Here is a 12166-nt window from a genome sequence, read left to right on the forward strand (position 1 = left end):
GCGCACACGGCCTGGAGGGTGCGTCTTCACGCACCCTTAGGCCACACGTCTGCAGGGGACACAATCTGCCGCATGCTTTCCTGACCAGCAACCTCAGAGCCCGTGGGGGGCCACGCTGTGGCCACGGTAACCAAGAGCTCGGCCGAGTCGTGCTTGCAAAGGGCCCTTATGGAAATGGCGACGTCAGGGGGTGCACAGCCCCGGAGCAGACGAGGCCACCAGGCCAGCACACACCACCACCCAAACTCAGCGCCCCCGGGCCAGGCGCCCCGGCTGCCACCAAGCCCTGCCTTACACGTTCCTTTCCTCTTGGCCACAGAGACAGAAGTAAAGCCTAAACCACTTGTCCCTGCGGTGCCTCCCATTTTTTTTTTTTTTTTTTTTAATCTTGGAGTAACAACAGTAAAACAAGCGAAGACCCCTGAACAAGAATGCAGAATCACACGGGTACAGACGCGGAGCAGGGGCCTGAGAGGAGCACACGGTGCCTGGCCGCTCGCACCTCTTCACCCCACGCACCCCAGGGAAAGCACCACCTGCTCTAAGTACCCCCTTCCTGTGCCCCTTCCCGCGCCTGACCAGAGCCGTTCCCAGCAGCGATGCAACCGCCCATCTGACCGCGAGATGCCTGGAGACCCAGGTGCCCTCCCCCCATCGTCCCCAGGAGACAGCCACGCGCTCTCCAGCAGAACAGGACCGGCGAGTGACCCAGGGAGCGGGAAGCGCTCAGACCTCCCCCCTCCCCCCAGCTCAGCAGCTAACCAGCAGCTCAGCTGGGACACCTGTTAGGAGACGAGGACCACTGGACAGTCCCTGGGAATCGCTGTGGTTCTGTGCCTCTGACCTCTGCTCCCTGGGGGAGGGTGACATGGCCCCTCTGATGGGGATGGATGTCCACTGCGGACGTGGCCTCAGGTCCCGACAAACACAATGTATCTTTATTGTACCAGCAAAAAGCCACGTGCCCCAAACCAGCATTTCCAACCCAATTGAACAAAGCTTAATTTTTGTGTTAAACAAAAACCTGAAAACCCCACAGCTTTGGATTCATTTTCCAATCGTTCTGAGGGAGGAAATAACTTTGGATGGCCCTGAGCAGGTGCGCCCTTCCTGGACAGGAATCCTGGGTGCCAGCAGGACATCCCAGGAATCTGAGGGCCACCGGGGCTGAGGTTTGGTTGAGCAGAGCTCGGAGGAGCTGCGTGACTGACTTCGTGTCAGGTCTGTGAGGTGAGAGCGGTTCACCAAGTAAAGTGCTCCAGCTAGAGACCAGGAGGGGCTGGGCCAGAGGGAGAGCCAGCGTGGAGGCTGGGACTTTCCAGGACACCGAGAGGTTCCCCAGGTGCCCAGAGCGCAGGGAGGGGTGGGGTGTCCTAGCTGGAGCACCTTCTCTCAGCCTTTCCACATGCAGGGAGCGGGCGTGGGGTAACGGTGCTGAGTGCTGCGGCCCTTGTACAGAAGTCACACCCTCCAGTGACCTTCTAGAACTGTCTCAGCTCGCTACGTGCAAGTCTTCAGAACCCAGACGCGTGTGAGACACACCATGCGTCTAGAGAAGGCCGGGGCTGTCTTTGTCACTGGAACTGGGGACAGTGGACGTGTGTATGCGCCACAATTGCAACAGAAATAAAACTACGTCCAACGTAAAAAATACAAAATTAAACAAATGGGTGAGGAGAAAACCGCAGAGCGCTTTGGGGGCCTGGGGGGGGGGGGGGGGGCGCCTGGGGCGGGGGGCGGGCGAGCCGCTGCACATGCTTCTGGCCCCGGGTGTGAGCTGAGTGCATGCGCCGGCCATTCTGGGCCAGGAGGGCAGGTGTGGGCAGGGCTCTGCGCTTGGTGTTAAACAGGTGGCTGCAGTGGGCAGGGGAGGCATCCTACAGAATGTGCGGAAGGTGATGAAGACAGGGAGGGCCAGGAGGTGATAAAATACGAAGAACAAATACAGACAGATGGACACAGACACGGGTCCACTGAGGAATCGAGCGCGAGGTTTGCTACTAGACTTATAGGTCAGTCTCTCAGACGTTGGGTGGTAAACCGTCCAGCCTGCAAATGAATATAGAGGGAAGAAAACAAAGAGACAGGCATCAAGTACAGTCTCTGGATTCGTGCTACACACCACCAGCCACATCAGCCTCGTCACTTAGCATCCACGGCTGCACCTAGCCCAGCCCGGAGGACCACAGCCGCCGACCACGTAATGGAGAGGAGGCACCGCTGGAGCACAGGAGAAGCGGACCCTGGGAGGGCGTGCGGGGCGGGCGGGGGCGGGCGCCGTCAGCGGTCCCCACGACTTCTCTGGACAGAGATGGTGGGGATGGAGCCCCTCCTCGCGCGGCTGCTGCGCCCACGGACGAGGTGACGAACACTTCCTCCTCAAGGCAAACCCCCAGCTCGGGAGCCGAGCCCTCACACCCCCTAGCCGTCCCTCCGGACACAAGGCCCCGTGTTTAGCGGGCAGCCGGGCCAGCGCCTGGGGACCGGCGCAGAGCACACGGCCGACGCCTCGTCTGCCAGGCGGTCCTGGCGCCTTCCCCGGGGCGGCTCTAGCAAAGCACGCCTCCCTCAGACCCACACACAGCCAGACTCGGGGACGGGTGGGCCACCCACTCTCTTTATTCAGAGGCTACATCTACCGGTTTTTCCTCCCGATGCTGTGGGCAGCCTCTGCAGCTGCTCTCGCCCCCTCACTCCACGGGGGCCCTGCGCGGCTAGCACATGCTCGGAGACGGGCAAGCTGGGAATCACCTGGGCCGTGCGCTCCGCCTCCGTCAGTGGCTAAGCCGGAGCAGATGTCTGCAGACAGGGAGGCCCGCATGGAGCAAGGCTGCTGGGTCTGAACTGCCTTCCCACACGGGTCTGAAGCTGCCGCGGGCCCTGCCCCGGCTTGGGCAGGGTCCTTAGCAGGAGGGGCTCTGCTGCATTCTGACAAGTGACCTGGGGGAGGGGGGGAGAAGGGGTGACAGGCACAGTGAGGCGCTGCGGGTCAGACCAGCCAGCGCGGAGTGCGTCTGTCCTCCCTGCTCGTTGCTGGGTGACCTTGGGGAAGCGGAGTCCCTGCAGGCAAAGGGCACGTGGCCTGGCAGCCTGAGTGCAGGTGTCAGGAAATTCGAGACCGGTTGCCCACGCCGTGCCAGGCGTATGGTGTGCCACTGCGGTGCTAGGACGGCAGCATGTCTGGAGAGGCACACCTGGGTTCAGGAGGCCTGTGACGGACCTGCTCACTCTAACTAGTTTCCAGTTTGCTTTAGGAATCCTCCTGGAAATCACATAATCTGTGTAACCTGCAGTTCCCGGACGCGTACCCTGCGGGATCCCCGTGACACCGAAAGGGCAGCTTGCAGCCGGCTTCCCACCCGGCACGCTGGGGGATTCCAGCTCATTCGGTCTCCGCCGCAGAGTGCGGGGGTCAGCGTGCACCCTCTGTGCACCCCCAGCCCCCGTCCCAGAAAGGCATCTGCTCTACTCCCCACTTTCAGCAGGTGACAGGTGCCTGAAAAATGGCCAGAGGAAGCAGCCCAGACCCAGGCAGCGCCCTGCAGGGGGCAGGCAGGCGAGAGGCCTGAGCCGCCGCCTCCCTCGCACCGGGCAGCCCCCAGGCGGCTGAGAGCTGCGAGCAGCCCCAACTCACGAGGGGCCGACAGCCTGGACCGTCACACCTGCAAAGGCTTCCCGGCCCCCATGAAGGGAGATCCAAGAAGTGCTCTTCCAGGGGTGGGCGCCTGCCCCGCCGCCCGCGCAGCTCTGGTGCTAGCCCCAGCCCAGCAGACAGCCGGGAGGGCACAGACCTGTGCTGGAGGCCACGACCTTGAGCTGCTGCACCAGCGGGTTGAGCAGCTTCCCTGCCTTCAGCTTGCTCTTGCTCTTTCTCCTGCGGCCGGCGGGAGGGGCCGTGTGGAAGAGGCCCAGGTTGGGGGGCAGCGGCTTGCCCAGGCGGCGGTACAGAGCCTCGATCTCCTGCTTTTGCTGGCTTTGCAGCTCCGAGATCTCCTTCAGGTGCCTGCAGGAGGGAAGGGAGAGTGGTGGGCATCCTGGTCATTCCCAACACAGAGGCTGTCCACCAGAGCCCTGGGCAGGCAGGCAGGGCGTGAGGGGCGGGGTGCACAGCCGCAGGGCCGATGGGCCAGGACGGCTCAGAGGCAACAGGTGCATTCAAGACTTGCAGTCTTTATCTGCACCAAGAGGGCCCCGCTGGGGGTCTCCTGCATACACACACCTGACGACACTGAGAGCAAGAGGAAGAGCCTCAGGAGATTCAAGTTCTCATGACGCTGCCGCTTTTAGTGGTTGGGGAGTTCACATCTACGCTCACAATACACACCCTACAAACCCCAGTGAAGAGAAAACCAACCAGAACTGGAAGGCTGCCTCAGCCCTTCCAGCAAAGCGTCCTTCCTCTGAGCGAGGGAACCACAGGAGAGAGGCATCGCAGATGAGGCCACGCCCCCGTGAGCAAGTATCAGCCAGGGTCCTGCCAGGGTGGCACTCGGCACAGGCAATACCACCCCCTGGCTACATGGCTATGAAGACCCAGGTGCAATTACTGACTGTGGGCGAGGGAAGTTGCTAGAACGAGCCAGAGAAGGGGACCCACTGGCCCAGCCGACAGCCACCATGCTCACCTGCCCACTCGCCCGCCTAAAAACCCTGGGCCTGATGCCAGCCCCTCAGATGTGTCTGATGGGCCTGGCTGCCCTGGTCAGGGGGCTCAGCCCCTTAGCCACACCCGGGGCCCATCTTCTCAGTGCGTGGTTGGGAAACAGGGGTTTCTCGTGGCTGGACCACAGGAAGGAAATTCTGATTTCACTCTGCTATCCTCAATGCCTGCCAGACTTTAGGAAGATGATTCTAAACAGCAGATTGCCTTTTGCATCAGATTCGCCTCTGATGGGGTGATATTTTGAGGTGAAATTGCTGAGGGGGAGAGGGATGGCGGGTCACCCAGAGCACTTGACTCAGGAGGACCTAGGGGAGACCCCCACTCGGAGGCTCCTGTCTGTGGGGCTGCGGCAGGCATCTCAAAGCGCAGGGTTCCTGGGGCTCTAAGAACCACAAGTGCCCCCCAGCCCGGGGCCGGGCACCAGTGTCCCCCACGGTGCCCACAGGGTCTGAGCAAGCAAGGCTACCTTCTATCAGGTGCCATCAGCTCCCCTCAATTCAGGTACAGGCTCTCCCTGCCCCCTCCTAAATGGTCTCCCCTTTCCACTGGGATCCATGCCCCTCCAGCAGGCAAGAGCCTGGACTTATTGCTGACAGCCCTGCTTCCTCAGACCCGCCCCCCACAAACCTTTCCTTTGATGCAACTCTGGATCTGGTCCCACCCCCACCTCCGGGCCCTGCGCCCTGGGAGCCGGCGGCAGCTGCCCCCAGCCCCTCCCCCAGCCCTCCCCAGCGCCTCTCTTGGCCGCCCCCCCCCCTTGTTGCTGTGGACCGCAGGCTCCCAGGGCGACCACCCCCGGAGTGAGAGTGTACAGATGAGCCCCTCACCCCCCGACGCCCCCCAAGGACACCCATCCCTGGACTGAGCACCTCCTGCCTCCGAGTCCAGTGCCTGCTCTATGCCAGGGCTCAGCGGCTGACTGCCCGGGACGCCAGGAGGAGGGGGTTACGAGCACCTGGCAAGCGCCCTAGGGCTGGTCCTGACACAGTGGCTGGGACAGGGTGGAGGGAGGCTGGAGTGCAGGGCCGGAGCGGGGGGAAAGCAGTAACAGCACTTCTGCACAGCGTCCCCAACACAGCGGGGCAGGCCACACTTGCTAGGGGAGAGTGCCAGCCCACCGAGGGCCACCACGAGAGACCAGGGGCCAGATCACGCCGCGCGGGGCTCTCGCCTCTGCCCTGTCCCCAGCACAGGCAGCCCCAGGTGGACACAGTGGGATACCCGGCTTCAGCGGCGGACACTTCCCCGAGCCGCCCCCGGTGCCTGCTTCTCAGGACCTACTTCTCCCGAAGACTCTGCAGCTCCTTCCTGATGTCTGCATCCTCAATCTCCGAGTCGTTGTCGCTGCTGATGTAGGATGACTGGGAGTGGAAGGAGGTCACGCTGATGGTGGGCACCTTCACGCCCACCCTGCTGGGCGTCTCCGGCCCCGGGGAGCCGGCCCGCGAGGACCTGTGCAGGAAGGCGGTGGCCTTCTTCACCAAGTCGCTGGCCACGCCGCCGCCGCTGGGCAGGGAGGCGTGCTTCTGCACGGGGGGCCTCCTGCGCGGACACTCATCCCCAGAGTCGCTGGACACCGGCTCACCCGCGCCGACCTCGATGGACGAGGCTGTCTGCGCCCGCCGCACAGCCAGCTTCACGTCGGGGCTGTGGGGGGCCTCCTTCAGGTACACGTCCGGGGGTGCCGAGTACCGCAGGCTGTGGGGGGGGCCCAGGGTCCACTCGTCCTGCGTGCTGACCACCGAGAACCGGCCCACGGTTTTGGCTGGCGAGCTGCTGTCCTGCTGCCCTGGATGTTTCCGGGGGGGCTCTGAGGTGAGAATGCCCTGCACCTGGGGGTGGCCGGTCTGGCCGTCTTCTGTCAATGTCCCCAGGCTGCTCGGTGTGGGCTGGGCTGAGGGCTCCCCAGGGAGCCCACCGCTGCGGTCTGCGGGCTCCAGATGTGCAGGGAAGGCAGGCGCAGGGACATCCTTGAGAAGGCGTGGAAAGGGAAAGCTCTCACCACGCACCAGCAGGGAGGAAAGCCCACCGCCCAGCTGGGCGTCCCAGAGAACACTCCTTACCTGGGGAGCACTGGGAGCTGTGGGCAAGCCTGAGGCTGTCACTTGGCTCAAAGATGATTCTGCTGTAGGAAGGTCAAAATCATTACTCGGGTCAGTGTGGGGGACAAGGGCAGGAAGAGGTGCCCTCGAGCTGAATCCGATCAGTGAGACGGCAGGCCGCCCCCCGCCCAAGGGGAGCCTGCAGTGTCTGTGCTCAGCAACTAGGAAAACTAAAAACACTCCAGGATGTGCTATGCCCCCTTTTATCTTAGGAGACCCCCAATAACTTGGGGAAAGGAGGGTTCAGCCCATCACTACTCAGGTCCCCGGAGGCACCTGCTCGAGAACCTCGGGTACTGCCACGCCCTCTACACATCCGATGGCCATCACCTATCCCTTCTAACCCCTGATCGGGGCCATCTGCGTCACAGGTCATCTCTACATACCTGACACCTCCGCCCTGTCTCACCTGAGGGCCTCCCTGACATGACATCTCTGCGGATAAAAGGGGCTCAGGAGGTCCTGCATCAACAGCACCAGTTCCTCACCCTGCTGCTCCAGTGTCTGGGGAAGGACCCTGTCATCTGAGGCTGTCTCTGCCTCCCCATCTACAGAGTGTAGACACGGCGGGGTACTTCTGACCCCCTTTCCCAGGACTGCTGAGTGACAGAGCAGAAGGAGCTGACGTGTGGGAAACTGGGTGAGCTGAGACCCGCACACAGCAAACGACAGCCACGGGCAGGCAGGGGCTGCGTGTCAGCCCGCGGCCAGACGGACATGCTTGGAGCAGGGGTGACAGCCTCCGGCAAGGTTTGGGGGCTGTCCCTGCACAAATTCCTGGGCAGACCGAGACCCAAGTGGCACACACCCCTCACCCACAGGCAATGCCTGACGCCCATCCTTACCTACTCCCGGCAGTGGGGACCAGCCAACCTGTCTTTGTACAGCTCCAGGGACAGGGGGGTTCACGGTCAACTACACCCCCCCTCTTTCTGGACAGCTCCGACCTCCAGAAACGTTTACCTTTTCCAAACTAGAATCTGTTTCCTTAGAGCTGCCCCACATTCCGGCACTCCGGGAGGAGTGGATTTGGGAGTGGCTACAGCACCGACGTCCCCGGTGCTGCAGGAGGGGCCCAGAGTGCATTTCTGGTGCACCGAAGTCAGAAGATGAAGCAGGCACCCCTCGTACCTTCCAGCACGTTCCTGCTTTACCACCTGACCCTCACTTTCCCAGGGAAACGGCACATGTTACAGCTTCCGACCCCACTGCTGGCTGTCCCCCTCCCTCTACGGTGTGACACCCAAGCATGCGGCATCCAGGGGTCTGACCGGATCCCGCAGGCCACTCCCCTCACTGCACATGGGCCTCATCTGCCTCAGACACACACCCAGGGGCCTCAAGAGGTCAGTTGGATCCCTGTCTTGCTGATCTCCCAAGGACTTGCAGGCCAAGAAGAAACCCCACACCTTAGAAGATCAGACCAGTGCCCTTGGGCTGAGACACAGGTGTTCCCACAGAGAGGGGACCCTCAGAGGAAGCCCCGATTCAGGAACTCGATGGCCCCAGCCTGACCATTTCCACAGACCTGCGGGAAGCCCCCAGCCCCAGCCCTGCGCTCTGCCAAAAGGGCCTTCAACACCTTGTAACCTTCTCAATAACAGGGGGCTAGGGGTATCTGCCAGAGCGCTTTGAGAGCACGGCAGCTGACAGCCCTGATCACACCCCGACACCCAGCCATCCAGGCTTTCACCCACTTCTACGGAGAACTTTCTCACCTTGGGGCATGAGCATGTCACGGTTTGTTAGGACACAGTGGGCTTTAACCTACACCTCACAACGGGCTCCTGCTATGTCTGAGTCCCACCCAAGATGCTATGGAGATGCAGCATGTTCCGGAGCAAGGAAGGCTGGTGGCACCTGGTGAGCACTGGGGTTCTGACGGGTGACCTGGGGCTCATTACCTGTCACTGGCGAGGACCCAGCCTGGTCCAGCGCAGCCCCCAGCCCCGGAGCTGTTTCTGACTTTCCCAGCTGGAGGAAGAAACAGAAAGGGCCACGAGTCTCGCCTGCTGACCTCTGCAGGCTTTAACCTACACCTCACCAACGGATCTCCTGTATGAAAGCCGGGCTCCTCTCCAGGCCGCCCCAAGCAGAGCCCATCCAGGCCAGGTCGCAACCCTGCACACACATCCCAGTTCCCCAAATGAGCCACTCTGGCAACACACGCACGGGGTGGGCCTCTGAGAATGGGACAGTCAGGGCCAAGAGCGGCAGCTCTGCGTGCCTAGGGAGCCCGCCACCCCGGGGGGGGCCAGGACTCACCACAGGCTGGGGCTCCAGGGTCAAGTCTCGGTCCCCCACCTCCACAGGGGTCCCAGCCGAGGCTGAGGAGGTGGGCATGTGCTCCTGGTAAAGCAGAGTTCGGAGCTTCTCGTCCAGGCTCTTGATGGTGCTGTCCACAAAGCCCACCCTGGGGGGCGGCCCCTCCCCATCTGACTCCAAGGCAGAGGGTGGCTGGGGGGGCACGGTGGGCCCCAGGGGCGGGCTGGGGAGCTGGGGGGTGGCTAAGCTGATGGCCCCCACCACAGGGGGGAGCGGGGGTAGGGGCTGGCCCAGGGCAGGCTGAGGGGTCCCACTGGGGGCACTGGGTGCAGGGGCCGGAGCCCGCAAGGGCTCGCCCTGGGCAGTGGCCTCCCTGGCTGAGGCAGGCTCTCCCAAACCTGTGGGGTAGCGGGGGGCCTCCAGAGGTGGGGCACAAGGCCCTCCGCCCGCACCCAGAGGCTGTGCAGCAAGCTGGGTGTCTCGAGTCTCTGCCAGTGGCTGGGGGGTCTCGCGCTCACTGGCTGTCCCCTGAGAGGTCCCTGGACCCCCTGCCTGCACAGCAGTCCCCATTGCTGGCTCTGACTTGGGGCTGGCAGCTGCTGCAGCCGTGTCCTGGGGCAGAGCAGTCACAGGAGGGGAGGGTGGCACCAAAGGGGCTGGGGCACCACCAGGGATGTCCCTGGGGCCTGCTTGGCTCAGAGGCTGCGGACTTGCTGGGAAGCTGGACTTTTCCTTTAAGGACAGCTGGTCTTTACAGGGCGCGGTATCTAGAAGAAACAGGAGAAATGCCTCTGTACCAGCCTACTGTGGTCCTATTTACCTGGCACGTCTCTGGCCAGAAAGATGCCTTCTACGACCTGCAGGCCCCGCACACTGGCTTTCCGCCCTTGTCTCCAATGCACCACACAGGGGCTGCCCCTGCCTGAGATGCCTTCCGAGGTCCCGCAGCAGCCTGGCTTCTCTCTTCAGGCCTCCGTCCCACCACTGTCCCCTCGGCGGCATAGGCATGCCCACCCCCTTCCCTTCGCTTTTCCTGCAGCACTTGGCCATCAGGCATAACCCGCTTCTCCGAGCCCCCACCTGCTAGGGGAGCTACGTGAAACACGGCTCTGCTATCCTTTCCACTGGCCCATCCCACAGCGTCATAAAATGAACTAATCAAAGCAAAGTGTCTGCACAGTGAGGCCCACACACTCCCCTGCCCCAGAGTGAGCAGGAACGTCCCACGAACAGGCTGTGATGAGGTCAGAAGCACACAACGCCAGCGCCCTACTAGGGGCTGGGAAGGGATCATCGGGAGGAACCCTGGGAACCAGCCGATGGAACACGGCTCTGCGGCCTCCGGCCCAGGACCTCCCCGAGCCTGGGAACATCCAGAGGACGGAGGAGGTCCTGTTTCCCAAACCAATTAGTCCTTTGAACCTACTTTACTTAAAACTACCTAAAACAAAAAAGGAGTAGCTTACAAAGATCAAGTGGGGAGGGAGAGCGCGGAGATCCCCTGCCCCGGACTCACGTTGCCCCTCCCCGAGCAGGTCACAGAACTCCACATCTGGTTTTCTTTACAGCATCGCCACGTAAACACGTGCTCTAAACACCACAGCTCAGTTCCGCCTGATTCCGAATACCGCGTCAACGGGCCCGTGTTTCTTCTTTCCTGTCTGGCTTCTCTCTCACCACCGCGTCCTCCACCGGATCCGGGAGGCGCACCCACGTTGCGCGTCTGCATAGTTTCACTCCCTGCCGCTCCCACGCCTCTCGAGCCATCGAGGTGCTGGTATGACCTGCTCGCTGCCCGTCTGGGACACGACTGACGCACGCACGTGAGCGTGCCTGGGCACATCTGCTGGGCATACACCCCACACGGGGCTGCTGGGTCAGGGGGGCTGCAGCCTATAGGAGAGGGTACCCACGCCGCCCCCAGGGTGGCCTCTGTGCTCCCGCTCCCCCACGTCGTCCTGGGGACTGTAATAGCACCTAACGTGATTTCGTTGTTTGTTTTATTGTGGTGGGAACACTCAACACACGGTCAACCCTCTCAGCAAAATTTTAGGTGTGAGGTACGGCACCAGGTCTGCAGGCTTGGTGCTGTGCGGCAGTCTCGACAGCTCAACCACCCCGCACAACTGAAACTCCATCCCTTGACCGGCACCCCCCCGCCCTTCCGCTCTGCTTCCATGAGTTCCTGGGGGCCTGGGGCCCTGTCAGCGTCAGCAGTGTTTGTCTTTTTGGGACCGACTGATCTCACTTAGCATAATGTCCTCAAGGTTCAACCACGTTGTTCCCAAACGGCAGGACTGTCTTTTTCGAGGATAAACACTATGCCCTTGTAAGTAGCTGCCACATTTCATTCATCCACCCACGGAACATGTAAGCTGTTTCCATATCCCGGCTACCGTGAGGGGTGCCGCAGCGAACGCGAGGGTGCAGACATCTCTGCGATACTGATGTCATGCCCCGTGGCTATGCACCCAGAAGGATTACTGGATCAGAGGGTAGCTCTGCTTTTAACTTCCCGAGGAACCTCCATACTGTTTTCTCCAGAGTGGCAGCACCAGCTTGCATTCCCACCAAGAGCGCACGAGGGCTCCCCTTTCTCCGCATCCTCACCAATACCTATCTTTTTCTGTTTTTTATATTAGCCGTCCTGACAGGCACTCAGTGATATCTCTGTGCTTTTCGTTTGCATCTCCCTGGGAACAAATTAAACTGAGCACCTCTTGGGTTCATCTGGATTAATGTCCACGTTAATCCTGTCCACGTCCCTTGCCTGTTTTTCTGTAGAGGTGTCATGCTTTCCTTTTTGATTGACAGGAGTTCTGTATGTGTGCTGGATAAGAACATTTCGCTGCTTACACGTATTATAAATATCTTCTCTCACACTGCAATTTGCCTATTTGCTCGATTAGTCTTCTAGTGAACAATACTTACCAATTTACTCCCCACCAAGCGCAGAGCCCACCTCAGGGCTGGATCCCAGGACCCTGAGCTCACAACCTTTTCCGACTGTGCCACCCAGGTCCCCCAACTCTCTCTTTTTGTTTTAAAGACCATTCTGTCCTCACCGCTCAGCAGTCAGACTGTTCTTGTCAGTCGAGGCGGGCGTGCCTCTAGATGCTTTTACTCCATTGCTCAA

The 12166-nt window shown here is 61.4% G+C and overlaps 1 protein-coding gene across 1 annotated transcript in view; it reads right to left on the reverse strand.

Moving 5' to 3' along the window:
- Positions 1–12166, reverse strand: part of WNK2 (WNK lysine deficient protein kinase 2) — a 131522-nt gene that overhangs the window by 33571 nt on the left and 85785 nt on the right. The window contains exons 20-26 of the mRNA XM_073878268.1: positions 9031–9797; positions 8670–8739; positions 6727–6788; positions 5945–6633; positions 3792–4003; positions 2752–2940; positions 1951–2049 (exon numbers count right to left, since the gene is read on the reverse strand). Of these exons, the coding sequence (XP_073734369.1) occupies positions 1951–2049; positions 2752–2940; positions 3792–4003; positions 5945–6633; positions 6727–6788; positions 8670–8739; positions 9031–9797 (2088 nt within the window). The remainder of the gene's footprint in view (positions 1–1950; positions 2050–2751; positions 2941–3791; positions 4004–5944; positions 6634–6726; positions 6789–8669; positions 8740–9030; positions 9798–12166) is intronic.

The sequence above is a fragment of the Callorhinus ursinus genome, unplaced genomic scaffold (assembly GCF_003265705.2).
Source record: "Callorhinus ursinus isolate GAN/ISIS: 27379988/994484 unplaced genomic scaffold, GSC_fseal_2.0 scaffold28, whole genome shotgun sequence".
Taxonomy (NCBI): domain Eukaryota; kingdom Metazoa; phylum Chordata; class Mammalia; order Carnivora; family Otariidae; genus Callorhinus; species Callorhinus ursinus.